General features: G+C 46.5%; 1 protein-coding gene across 1 annotated transcript in view; it reads right to left on the bottom strand.

Annotated features, from left to right (window-relative positions):
- Positions 1–13,365, bottom strand: part of LOC144772329 (uncharacterized) — a 55,855-nt gene extending 42,490 nt beyond the window's left edge. Inside the window, exon 1 of the mRNA XM_078656570.1 lies at positions 13,191–13,365. Within this exon, the coding sequence (XP_078512696.1) occupies positions 13,191–13,256 (66 nt within the window). The 5' untranslated portion in view covers positions 13,257–13,365. The remainder of the gene's footprint in view (positions 1–13,190) is intronic.
- Between the last annotated feature and the right edge of the window lie 295 nt (positions 13,366–13,660).

Below are 13,660 nucleotides of genomic sequence, written 5' to 3'. Positions count from 1 at the left end.
ATAAGAAAGGCTTTGTATTAATGAACCATAAATACAAATTCACACAGAATTAACATATGGACACAAATATTACCTTAACTGTAGTAAATGCTCTTCCCTGGTCCATAATGTGGTACTGTAAACTGGCAGCCAAAGGGTTTGTGCTGCAGGCGTGTGGGCCTACTTGTTCCAAGGACAAAATAAACATGAAAACTTGTGTCATTGACCCCAATATGTTCTCGGAGTCTGGCTATAGGAATTTCATACCCCTGTAGGCCACTCAAACTCTTAGCAAAAGACAGACAGATGATGGACGGAAAGAAGAGCAAATCAAACACTCTCCCCCAGTTAAATAGATCTGGGTTAAATCCATTGTTCTTTTGCTCGCCATGCCAACCCAGTTTAGAACCAGCCATATGCAAATCAGTCTTGACCCTGTGCCTCATGGGACAATCCAGACTGAACTGCCAAGCTAGGTTCTCCCTGGACCGGAAACAAGCATCCTGGGACCGGTTTTGGGGCATCATCCCTCATCAGCTAGGCTAGCTTGAATCCAGTGGCACAGTGAGCCCGGGAACCACATCTGGGCACACCCGGCGCACTTAGGGTGAGAAAGCAAAAGACACACAGATTATGGCTGGAATACAGAGCAAATCCAAATTCTCCCCAGTCAATAGATCTGGGTTAAATCCATCATTGTTTTGCTCACCATGCCACTACAGTTTAGACCAAACCATATGCAAATGAGTCTTCACCCTGTGCCTCTTGGGAACAGTCCAGACCGAACTGCCAAGACAGGTCCTCCCTTGATCGGAAACAAGCAACATGGGACCGGTTTCGGAGCATCACCCCTCATCAGCCAGGCTAGATTGAATCCAGTGGCACAGTGAGTCTGGGACCCACGTCTGGGCATACCCGGCGTACTTAGGGCGAGAAAGCAAAAGACACACAGATGATGGGTGGAATGCAGAGCAAATCAAACATTCTCCCCCAGTCAATAGATCTGGGTTAAATCCATTGTTCTTTTGCTCACCATGTCACCCCAGTTTAGACCCAGCCATATGCAAATCAGTCTTGACCCTGTGCCTCATGGGAACAGTTGTTAAAAATAGCAATGTGTATGTACATAAGCGGCGTTCATTTATGTTCACAGTACCCCTTGGTGTAAACAGAATGGATATCGCTAAAACTCTGACTGTGTTGTCCCATTAGCATAGACCCATGCACACACGTACACGACAGCCACTTTGGGCACCATGGTCTCTCAGTTTGCGGTCGATCGCCAGCGCCCCTTCCCTGACCCTGCAAGCTTCCCCCATGCACCCTGACTGCCCCTCTCCCACATGCGCGAGTCATGAGCCCTCCCCTCCCGCATGACTCTGTCCCTAAAGAATCGCACCCCGCGCCTGACCAACACCTCCTGTCCCTCCATGAATACCCCTCCTTTGATGACCTCTTCCTCTGAGCCCGAATGTCGGCACGGACCACTGGTCATCCCTTAGCCCGAGGATACAGTTTATTGCCCACCACTGTATGCACTCGTCTCCCTTGAAAGAAGCCACTATTGATCATGACCGCCCCACCCCCTGAGATTCGATCAGGCACACACGCATTCCAATAGAATCAGCAGAACACTCAGCCGCATGACAGCCCCCTCCTATTGCATGGAGGATAAGGGCCCTACTGTAGCCACGTGTTGGAATACCTCCATACTATACAATGTGTTGATTGTAATAAAGGATGCCTGTGTGCCACCAACCTGTGTATAAAAGACGAAGCCTCAGAGAAACTTGTTAGAGCACCTCCCGAAGACACTATGCGAGTGTCCCAAATGACAGGCTCTCCTCATGAGTAATAAACTCTGTTCTTGTTTTCCTACTTCCAGTGCCCGTCTCTTTATTTGGTAATTATTCAAGATGGAAACGAAGAGTCGCCCTGCGCCAGCAGCCTGGGCATCAGGGGCGTTATGGGCTGACTTTTCTACAATTGGCGTCCCAACGCGGGGTCCATCAGCGACATAAGGTCTGGTAAGAGAGGTCCAGACAATGGGGTGAACATCTAAATGATTGGAGTATACCTGCCTTGAGAGGGCCCTCGTCCAGCTGCCGATTGAATGAACTTCACCGATTCCGAACGGACCTCTCTCAAGTGACCTGTTGTCCTGACTGGAATCCCACAGGAATGCTGCGGTAAAAACATGGAGAAAAGAGACCGATTGGGCGCTGGAAAAAGGAAGGCGAAGAACTGTCCATATGGTCCGGTCCGGGTAAGGTCGTGACACACGACAAATTGCGAAATTGATTGATTGATTGATTGTTTGAAAATACTAGTATTACTTATTGACTGTTTCTGAGAAATTCTCTATTTGCAAACAAACACAGAGTCGCCATACTCTGTTTAGTCTTTTCAGATAGTGAAGGGTAGGCAACGCAAAACTTTAACATGTCGTGCCTATTCTTTTTTTCTCCCCATTGATTGATTGATTGAATCGAGCATTGAATTGTTCGAAGTTGGTTCTCTTAAGGATCTTCTCTGCCTGCAAAAGGGGAAGAATAGCAACATTCTCTCTCCCTTTGCCGATAGTGAAGGGTAGGTAACGCAAACCTTTAACACGTCGTACCTATTTCGTTCCTCATTGATTGATTGTTTGCCCGAACATTGACTGTTTGGGAATTGGTTCTTTTTGGAGGTATTCCCTGTTTGCAAAGAAACGTAGGAAAAACTTTGCAAGTAGTGAAGGGTAGGTAATGCGGACCTTTTGTCCCCCGTTGTAATCTGCCATGCCTATCTACTCCCCACTGGTTGATACGCCAGTTTCACCCGGACCATTTACTAGAGGAAGATCATCTGGCCCGACCAGAGAACACCCCTAGTGAAAAGGACACATACACTAATAACGAAGCGATCACTGTAACCTGTTAACAGAAAACTTTAGCATGAAACAACCTGGAAAGAAAGGAATAGGAAAACGAAATCAGTAGGCCACTGATGGACATGAACTTTTTATTAACTAACGAACAAGGAAAACGATAACAATACTTAATGATAAAACCTATTTAGTAACCCGTAATAAGAAACCTGAAAATAATAAGAACGATAAACTGGGGAAAATGCAAGTCAGCAGAACATCCGCCCCCACTCTGGAAACTTCCAAAGTGGAGCAGGGTTGCGGCCACGCCCAGCCGGAAGCAACCCATATAAGGCGGGTCCTGCTGCCAACAGTCGGCCAGGAGATCGTAACGTAGGGTGTAGCCGGAGGAGAGCCGAGGCCAGCGGGACCCGGCCAGGGGATTGCCTTGACAACGCTGGAGAGTTGCAGGGGGGGGAATGTCTATGTCCTCGACCCTCCCCTCTCTCTCCCAGTCCGGCCGCGGTGGCACTTGAGAGTTGCAGGTAGTCCCGCCACACTCTCCCGGTCCGGCCACCGACGGCCGGGGGCTGGGGCCGACGGGATCCGGCTGCAGCCGATAAGCCAAGGAACCCGTTCATGGGGCCAGAGCAAGGGGCGTCCGGCCGACATCCACCGGAAGCCCGGCCCAGAGACGGACGAGACACTCTTTCTTTTCTCCTTCGTAATGGCAGCGACAACACGCCAGACATTTCTTCTTTCTTTTATAATGGCTGTGACAACCCTGGGGGGGGTATGTCTTGCACATGCCTCCGACCCCCCCCCCCCGTCCTCATCGCCTGGTCCGGCCATAACAAATGTCAAGCGAGACGCCGTGGGGTGCACTGGGAGGGAGAGACGGTGCGAACAGGCCTCTCCCGCCTCCCCAGGTGGAGGCTTCCCAACTGCACCCTCAGCGCTCCAGGCGCCCGGAAAAGGGTTCTTCCACTGTGGCGATGCTGCAACGCCTCGCCCGGCAGGTGGGAGCCCGTCCGCTCATTTGACCCAGCGATCGCCGATAGCTGCCGAACTTCAAAATGGCGATCGACCTGGCAAGAGCGGGCCCAGCATGAAGGAATGGCCCGGTCTGTTGTTGACTCCACCGTCATAGTTCTCCGCAACCTTGAAGATTCTAGAGGAGCCGCGGGAGTCCCCGACTCCCGCAAATACCCCCGATGGGGAATGACTGCCATGATTGCCCTCGGAACGATGGAAATGTAGCCGCAGGACATCGGCGCTCCCATGCTGGCGCCAGCCTCAGTTTGAATGACTAGAGTCCTATAGACCACAGTTCGGATCAGTTCCGGTGAAAGCACAGTATGACCCGGTAGGAACATTGTTGCACCCCCTCCCCTTTTTGATTGATGGTTCGGACCACCGATCCCTTCTTTTACCCTTTAACGGAACTTTGGACTGCCAAAGGAAGCTCTGGGCCAACCACGAGTTAATAGACATTTAGACCATGCCTGGTTCTGCCTGACTGCACTCAAAATGGCGCCGATGCAAATGAAACTTTCAACTCCTTGTTATACCCCGATTGTTCAGCCCTGGTGTCATGAGTTATGTATGAAGGTTTTTCTAACCGCATGAATTGATATAGGATGTGTACTGATTGTGAGTTCGAACAATGGATGGATTCAGGATGTGTACTGTCAGTTCAGGAAATGAATTGATATGGGATGGGTACTGGTTATAGGTTCGGACAATGAATTGATATTGGATGGGTACTGATTATGTGTTCAGACGGTAAATTTACATCAGATGGGTATTAATTGAACATTCGGACAAGGAATTGTTGTTTGAGTTTTGCACATCATGATTATTGAAAGTTGGAAGCCCAACACTTATGACACTCGCTCACACTGAAGTCTCGACATAATTTTATTGCGTTGTTATGAAATGAACGACCACTGACTCCACTAACGTTTTTACTAATAAAATATCCCCGCATTTACAGTTCCAGCCTGCTCCGTGGCCGGTCCACGGGGTTGTAGGCCGTATTTATGCACCGACATTCTTATTAAAGATTTTTGAGAAAGCAAATATAGTTGTCCGCGTAAAATTGATAAGTCTTGAATAAATGATCACTATTTTTCGATATAACTGAAATGTAGGTGGAATGACTAAGCTCGATTAGATAAAGGGTTGAAAAGGTATAGCACGTAGAAATATTGCAAATATGAAGGGTCGAATTTTAGTTGTGTATTTTTCCTTTTTATACAGCCAAAAGCAACCGCTGAAGATCCAGGTATTTAGCCCATACTTTATATGCTACCTGTATAAGAAAAATCACACTAACGGTCCACCTGGGCTTAAACGCCCCAGTTGGCAGTGACTGCATCCCGTGGAGATAGGCCGAGTATGCAGTAAGTAAAAGCCTTTCTGGGTTTATGCACGCTAATGTGTCTATCAATGTAGCCCCTGCCCCCCTCTTTTTCCCTCTTTCTGCAGGTCACCTTGGAACATCGATTAAAGATACGAAAAGGAAAACGGTGATCTAGCGGATGAAGAGACGGGAAAAAGGGTTTGATTATGGTACCTGACCGCAACAAGCAAACCATGACTATTTTCTCACTCTGAACTTAGCACCTGAGAGGGCAGCCTGAAAGGGAAACCACAAAATATAATTTCGCTTGGCACCCCGAATAGTACAGCTTACATGACGTGCGCTAATGAATAAGCATCCTACGATTAATTAAATAGGGAAAGTTTAAGGAATATTTTGAGGTGAGGTACATTTAAAATCTACTGCATCCTTCTTCGCACCCTCGTAGACATGTAACTCCGAGCTGCCCCATTGTTCTCCAGCTGACACCAACCGTTGTCCCAGCCTGAAAACGTATTTGCTGAAGTGACTCGAAAATACCACCGTGAGCATTAGCCGACCAGGTCAGTTCATGGCCTATTGCCAACGGCGCAAATGTGTATAATGAAAGCCGCCAGTAAGGGCAGCCGACAAATAAGAGAGAAGAAAAGGGTAAACAAAAGAGTTTAGGACGAAAGGGATGCACAGCATACAGAAAAGGATAAATTTGGCCAATAACTGTTCTATGTTTTGTCCTGGATTTTTGTGTATAATACATGTACTGTCTTCCCCGTCTGAGTTTGTGTGTATGTGATGCATGAATATACGTCATCCCTCTGCCTGTGTTTCCGTGTTACTTAACCCCTGGTGTTCTATGTTGTGCGCGCACTGAATGGCCCATTATTATACACGTCTCTCTCTCTCTTCATACGTGTACCGAGTGGACCATTTAGGGTGCGGTCTCTCTCTCGCTCTCTCGCTCTCTCTCTCTCTCTCTCTCTCCCTCTCCCTCTCTTTCCAAAAGCCCCGTTTCCTCTTTTGTGTATAATAACGTTGTGCCCCTCGGGCACAAAACATTATTGGATTTTCCTCGAACGCAAAGGTGTTCAACAAAATTGACCAAAACCTAAACGATTGTGACTTGCCATATTACTGCCTCTCCTTTTCTGCAAAACGATAGAACCCGAGTTGGTAATGAAGGAAAGGACAGGTAAGACGACGGATGTCCCCTAATCTGGCCTTTATAAAGGGGACTATAACGTCAATGGCCTTCTGTTTCTCAGCTCGTTAGAAATACGATCCCCAATGCCCCGATTGTCCCACCCCCTTGCACCTAAGTGCGGACGTCCAGAATACCCCACTTCTCCCGATCGACCCCAGCTCCCTGTCCAAACGTCCCCATTCCCCCGATTAACCCCAGCTTCATGTCATCTACCCACGAAACATAATTGATGACCTTGATTAACGGTCATCCCACATCAGAGCCATATTTTATATCCGCCCCTTCCCCCTTCTTCATGACGAGAACGCCCCTGCTTACAAGCATCAGCCGACCCCGAAGGGAGATGTAAGATTGTCGATACTTGGGTTAAAGGGAAGAACGAGTCTCTACATAAGGACTCGATTTTGAATGTGATGTAATACATTATGTACAAAAGTTCAATATTCCTTATCATATGTCGCGAATGAACGCCAAACAAGTATATGAATTCAATATGCAAATGCCCTTCTCCAGACTCCATAAGTGACGACCTCTGACTGTGACCGATGAACCTATCCCCCCACCTACATAGGATTGAGGACGGAATTGAGATGTATAAATGTCTTCTCCTGCCAGTTTTTCTAAAACTTGTTTTCTACCCATTCAAAGATACAATCACCGGAGGAGAGGAGCTGGACGTGACGCACAGCCTGGTCACAGATCATGGAGCACGTGTGACGACCAAAGGTGGAGCCGCAGAGCAACGTGACGTGGGACGAGGCATAACTTTCAAACTCAGCAGATGGAGGAATGAAGGGCTGCCTTGAAGCCCTCGACTCGCTGACCCTCTTGTGCCTGAAGTCCCCCGTCCCCTTTTTAGTCCGATTGTTGGGCTTGTCTGCTCGTTGTCCTTTGCTCCCTTGGTCCCTTGGTGTGTTCAAAGATCTGGCCCCACTCCGCCCTCTCTTCCCTCGATTATTCAACGAACTCACCCTTTTCTACATAAGTTTTTGACTATAGACTAGATTTTGCCACGGAAAAAGAAAGACACGCAGGTGCCCAGCATGAGGCACCCCTAAGAAGATAAGTTAGGAAACAGGACTGTGATCTAACAGCAGAGGACTGATCGCACCCTGCAACGTGTAAGGATGAATCCGAGCTGGACCTATAGCTCCACCGCCGGTGCTCAACAGCGCCAACAAAAGAAGACGGACTCTGTTAAAAGACATTGCGACAAAGACCCTCCCCCTTTCCAGAACTTTCTATTCGCCCCTTAACTAAATTTCTTGTATCAAATTGAATACCTCCCTCAACCATCTTGTATTGCCTTTTTAAGAAATGTTTCATCGGTCACTCATGTGGTTAGTTTTTCCCAATCCCCTATAGTACTGACAAGCCGGAAGGTATCAGAGCGTTCTTCCTGTATGTTGATGTCACTAGAGAGAAAATGTGAAGCTGATTTTTATGTGTCGGAACATTTTTCTTGATTCTACACCGACTAAATATTATGCCGATTTCTAGGCTTGTATAAATAGCCCAACAGATATAAATTAACATGTATTGTATTCTGCCTATCACATCGACTTTGTAGAAATTGAACGTGCTTATGTAAAAAGCGGCGACTGTTAAAAATAGCAATGTGTATGTACATAAGCGGCGTTCATTTATGTTCACAGTACCCCTTGGTGTAAACAGAATGGATATCGCTAAAACTCTGACTGTGTTGTCCCATTAGCATAGACCCATGCACACACGTACACGACAGCCACTTTGGGCACCATGGTCTCTCAGTTTGCGGTCGATCGCCAGCGCCCCTTCCCTGACCCTGCAAGCTTCCCCCATGCACCCTGACTGCCCCTCTCCCACATGCGCGAGTCATGAGCCCTCCCCTCCCGCATGACTCTGTCCCTAAAGAATCGCACCCCGCGCCTGACCAACACCTCCTGTCCCTCCATGAATACCCCTCCTTTGATGACCTCTTCCTCTGAGCCCGAATGTCGGCACGGACCACTGGTCATCCCTTAGCCCGAGGATACAGTTTATTGCCCACCACTGTATGCACTCGTCTCCCTTGAAAGAAGCCACTATTGATCATGACCGCCCCACCCCTTGAGATTCGATCAGGCACACACGCATTCCAATAGAATCAGCAGAACACTCAGCCGCATGACAGCCCCCTCCTATTGCATGGAGGATAAGGGCCCTACTGTAGCCACGTGTTGGAATACCTCCATACTATACAATGTGTTGATTGTAATAAAGGATGCCTGTGTGCCACCAACCTGTGTATAAAAGACAAAGCCTCAGAGAAACTTGTTAGAGCACCTCCCGAAGACACTATGCGAGTGTCCCAAATGACAGGCTCTCCTCATGAGTAATAAACTCTGTTCTTGTTTTCCTACTTCCAGTGCCCGTCTCTTTATTTGGTAATTATTCAAGATGGAAACGAAGAGTCGCCCTGCGCCAGCAGCCTGGGCATCAGGGGCGTTATGGGCTGACTTTTCTACACAATCCACACCGAAGTGCCAAGCCAGGTCTTCCAAGGACCAGAAACAAGCATCCTGGGACCGGTTTTGGGGCATCACCCCTCATCAGCCAGGCTAGCTTGAATCCAGTGGCACAGTGAGCCCGGGACCCACGTCTGGGCACACCCGGCGCACTTAGTGCAAGAAAGAAAAAGACACACAGTTGATGGACAGAATGAAGAGCAAATCAAACGTTCGCCCCCAGTTAATAGACCTGGGTTAAATCCATCATTCTTTGGCAGTTCGGTCACGACTGATTTGCATATGGCTGGGTCTAAACTGGGGTGGCATGGTGAGCAAAAGAACGATTAGTCTTCTGAGTGCAAATGTTGGGCTCTCAACGAGTAGCCTTTTTTGGCTTTGGCTTGTGCTTTGCTGATATGGTCGAAACACCACTTGAATGTATATTTTACTTAACTGGTGCTCTGGAGCATACAGCAAACTGAGTGCAGACTTCTTTATCTGCCAAACATATCATTGCCAAGTAGCTCTTTATTTACTTTTCACATATCTTTACATAATCAACCAATACAGCTCAAAAACACCTTACTGTATATAGGCAAAAGTTTATAAGAGTTACTATTCTTTTAACGTGTTTGCTTGTAGCACTTTAACAAGTCGCAACATTATGCAACTTGATGATAAATATGAGAAAGGATGAACAACCAATAAAACTCAACGGTTTTTGTATCCTATTCTGTCAAATCAAAATTTTGTAAGAGATCGGTATCTGCTATTTTGACAAAACTGCAAAGTATAGATTTCTTTGAGTCATCTTACAGTATTTAAGGAAGTTACAGACTGAACCTATTAACAATAACTCAATTCAGTTGATGCTCTCATGAAGCAGATGACGTTGCTAATTAACAGAATGTGGCAACTTATTCCAGGGGGAAACTGGACACGCAGGGGTTATAGGTCCCAAACCGTGGGTATTGTATAGTACATTTTATATTTTGATATTTTATAATAAGTTTTATTATTGAATGTTTTTAGGATAGAATCAAGATAAGAAACTCGCATAAATTGGTAAGAATTCATGTATGACAATTCTATTATTTAAAGTTCACGCCTTTTTGACTTTGCAAATTCTAAGATCGACTGCTACTGCTATGTTCATTTGTGTTTTTAAATGAAAACGATAACTTGTAATTATATTGGAAATTTTGAGTGGAATCAATTGTGTTTTTAAAATGTATTTTACGTGGAATTCTGCGGAATTCTAAATCATAATAAAATATTTTGGTAATTGGTCTGTTACCATAGATGTCCTGGAGCCTGCTGTACTATGACACTGAAAAAAGGGCTAAGTACACCCCGCTACACCTGACTTACAGGGTAGGGAGGGCGAGCAGTCCTAGGCATCACAAGGAGATAGAATGGAGGATGAGGGTAGAGACTCAGGGCACAACAATTACACAATAAGCACGATAAGTAAGTGTCCAGCCCAGTGCTTTTCTTTCAGAAGAGTATTGTACTCACACCAGAACATAACACTGTATATAAAGAAGAAGTAGCACCACTAGGATGAACACTACAGTGTTCATTACGCACTAAAACAGAAAGTTACCAATTTACCGGCAGCTGTAGGCTCACAATGGCTAGAGTGATGCTATCGTCTGTGATCTATAACCCTGTCCATACACATGAGCAGGCAATTCTGGTATGCAGGTTTAGGTATTACTAAGTCCCACCAACCAGTTCTATTTAGCCTGTTCAAATTCAATGTTTTTCCAGATGTTTGTGTTTCCTGATCACTGCTGGCCACTCGGATCATCCAAGTGCGGATGTGCAGTTCTGTGCACGAAGTGAACAGTCATACTCTCAGGCACTAGGATTAGTCTTGGCAGCCCCACTCTTCTTCTCTCAACATCAATCTCAGGTGGGTGCAGAAATTCTGCAATCTCCAGTACTTGAGGTGGGGATTCCGTTCCCTTTGATCAAGAAACTGAGATGCAGTTCTCAGGTTCATCAAAGGCAGAATCAGTACAGGCTATTCAGTGTCCTCTGTGGCGGTCGCAGAAGTGGATGCTTACAAATATGGTCCTTGGTTAATTAGGGAGGTCAAGACCCCTCAAATTCATTCCAATTGGCTATGGAACACTCGTTTGCAAAATGGGTTCTTCTGGGCTGTTCTTCTCCTGATCTTGCCCTCGTGGCTCCTTTGCCTGAGGCAAAGAGCTATTGCAGGACAAGGCACGTTCCTCTCTCTCAACAGGAGCCTCCCAAGTCTGAGACAGACCTGCAACATCTCTAGAAGGACATGAAGTTTCAGGCAAAGCTACCTCCCTCTAGTAAGCTAGATATGTGTCCTTGTGTAATGTAACTGATTCTTATGTAATGTGCTCCAATACCTCCAGGTCGAGTTTGCGCTATATTTAAACAAGCACTGCAAAGCCAATAGATCTCATCTATGCAAGAGCTATTGGCTTCGTCAATGTGTTTTAGCCATGTTGCACACCCGTGTGGCTGCTGTTCAGCATGGCTAAAGGTTTGTGGCATAGAGGAGAGGGCAGTGGGGTACGATAGAGTGGCGCTGAGTAGAATGCTGTACAGTACAGTGGTGCAAAGTAGAATAGAGCACCATGGTGTGCAGTGATGTAGAGTGCTATGGTGTAGAGTATAGTGGCATAAAGGGTAGTGGAGTAGAGTGTTGCATAGTAGAGTATAGTGGCGTAGAGTGTAGAGTAGATTGGTGTAGAGTGCACTGGGGTAGCGTGCAGTGGTTTAGATTAGAGTGCAGTGGCATAGAGTAGAGTGATGCAGAGTAGAGTGGCACAAAGTGAAGTGGCATAGCGCAGACGGGCGCGTTGTAGAGTGGAGTGGCGCAGAGTGGAATGGAGTGTCGTAGTGGGCAGTGGCGTACAGTGGACTGTTTCAGAGTGGAGTGTAGTAGCAGAGAGTAGACTGGTGCAGGGAAGAGTGCAGTGGCGTAGAGTGGCGTAGAATAAAGTAAAGTGACGCAGAGTGCAGTGGTGCAGAGCAGTTTAGAATGGATCAGAGAGGACTGGCGAAGAGTGCAGTGGCATAGAATGAAGTGGTACAGAGTAGAGTACATTGGTGTGGAGTGTATTGGCATAGATTGCAATGTTGCAGAGTACAGTGGTGTAAAGTAGAGTGATGTAGAATGGAGTAGTGCAGAGTGGAGTGGCCTAGACTGGAGAGGTGAAGAGCGCTGTGGCAAAGAGTGAAGTGGTGCAGGGTGGCGTAGAGTGCATTGGCATACAGCAGAGTGGTGCAGAGTAGAGAAGTGTACAGTGAAGAGGTGTAAAATAAAGTGGCGAGGATGGCAGTGGTGCAGAGTGGAGTGGCTTACACTGCACTATGGTATGGTGTGGTAGCGCACCACTATTACAGACAGCACATTTTCAATTGAAATGACCATTACATGTGCACAGAAATACGGTTTTACTGATAAAATATACAGCGCGCAAACAATAATGTGTGGCAATATCATCACTCAGTGTATTCATTTGTTTTGATTGCATCAAATTATTTGTGTCCTCCACACTTCAGACTTACAAAAAATATGCTTTATTTGTGCTTTCCTAATTCTACTATATTCTGAAAGTATCTGCACAGATCATTTACAGACATTTAAACTTTGTTGAGTAATAGATTAAAAAGCCTTTCATTTCACAGCAAAACTGTCACCTAAATCCTCTCACTTTAAAGTTAGAAAAAGAAAAGTAAACACCAAGCTCCCTCGGAAGACAGCGTGAGACATTTGACCTCTGTCTTCGAATGCACAGAAAGTGTGACAAGATAAGAACATATTTTTAAGGCCTGCTTACCGAAAGAGAGCACACTGAAGGATATGTTATAAGCAGTGCTCCACACGAGGGATGAACTCAAGCTGGACAGCCTAAAACAAATGAAGCCAGCAAACAAAAAGCAAGCAAGTAGAGGCTACAAACCACAGAGTAAATGGTAGGCGAGGGGCAGAATGCATTCATAGGCCAGCTTTCAGAATGTCCCCAAGATGTTGTTAGCAAACCAGACAGCGCGGGCTGCGACCTAAAACAAAATGCAACCTACCCTTCGTGTACTGGGCTGCCTCGTTAACGACACAGCTAGCAAATAATAGCGGGTTAATTTTGGTGTACGATAATCACGTTTTCTGTATCGTAGTACCGTGTGCGGACTTATCACACATTTTATATCCTATTTTCCCTTGCCTATCTGGATTCCACTTTCTGGAATCCAGTGAGCATGCACTGAAACATAGAATATTTAAAGTAACAACCAAAGATTATCAAGATATAACACTATTCTGTACAAAATATTACTCACGTTTGCTGTGTCCTGGTGGTACATTTCGTTTTCTTGTCTTCCCTGTAGCTTCTCAAGAGAAACCATAGAGTGTCAGCTACCTCTAGACAGAGGAGAAGGGGAAGAACAACACAGCGTCCCCCCTTCTCTATAAATACCCCAATACCGAAGAGTGACACTACAACTATACTACTCCTTCCGCACACAGCAGAGGGAAGGGCCAACGCGCAGAAGTGACACTGTAAAGGAACAAGCGCAGAGAAAACTCTGCGTGTGCGCATGCTCAAAACTCTTTGCTTGTGCGCAAGCTCAGAGCAGAGCCACCGTCTCGATTACACTCCTGCAGCACACGGACAAGACGAATCAAGGACGCATGCGCATAAAAGTGACCCTTATAACCGAGTACACGGAGAGAATACGCTTCACGTACGCCGCGTACGCGCATGCTCAGACCAGGGCCACGGCCTCCATCCTGCCACCACCTCCAAAGA

Source organism: Lissotriton helveticus, chromosome 8, assembly GCF_964261635.1.
Source record: "Lissotriton helveticus chromosome 8, aLisHel1.1, whole genome shotgun sequence".
NCBI lineage: Eukaryota > Metazoa > Chordata > Amphibia > Caudata > Salamandridae > Lissotriton > Lissotriton helveticus.
Note: the sequence above shows the minus strand (reverse complement) of the source record. Positions and strands in the feature narration are given on the sequence as shown.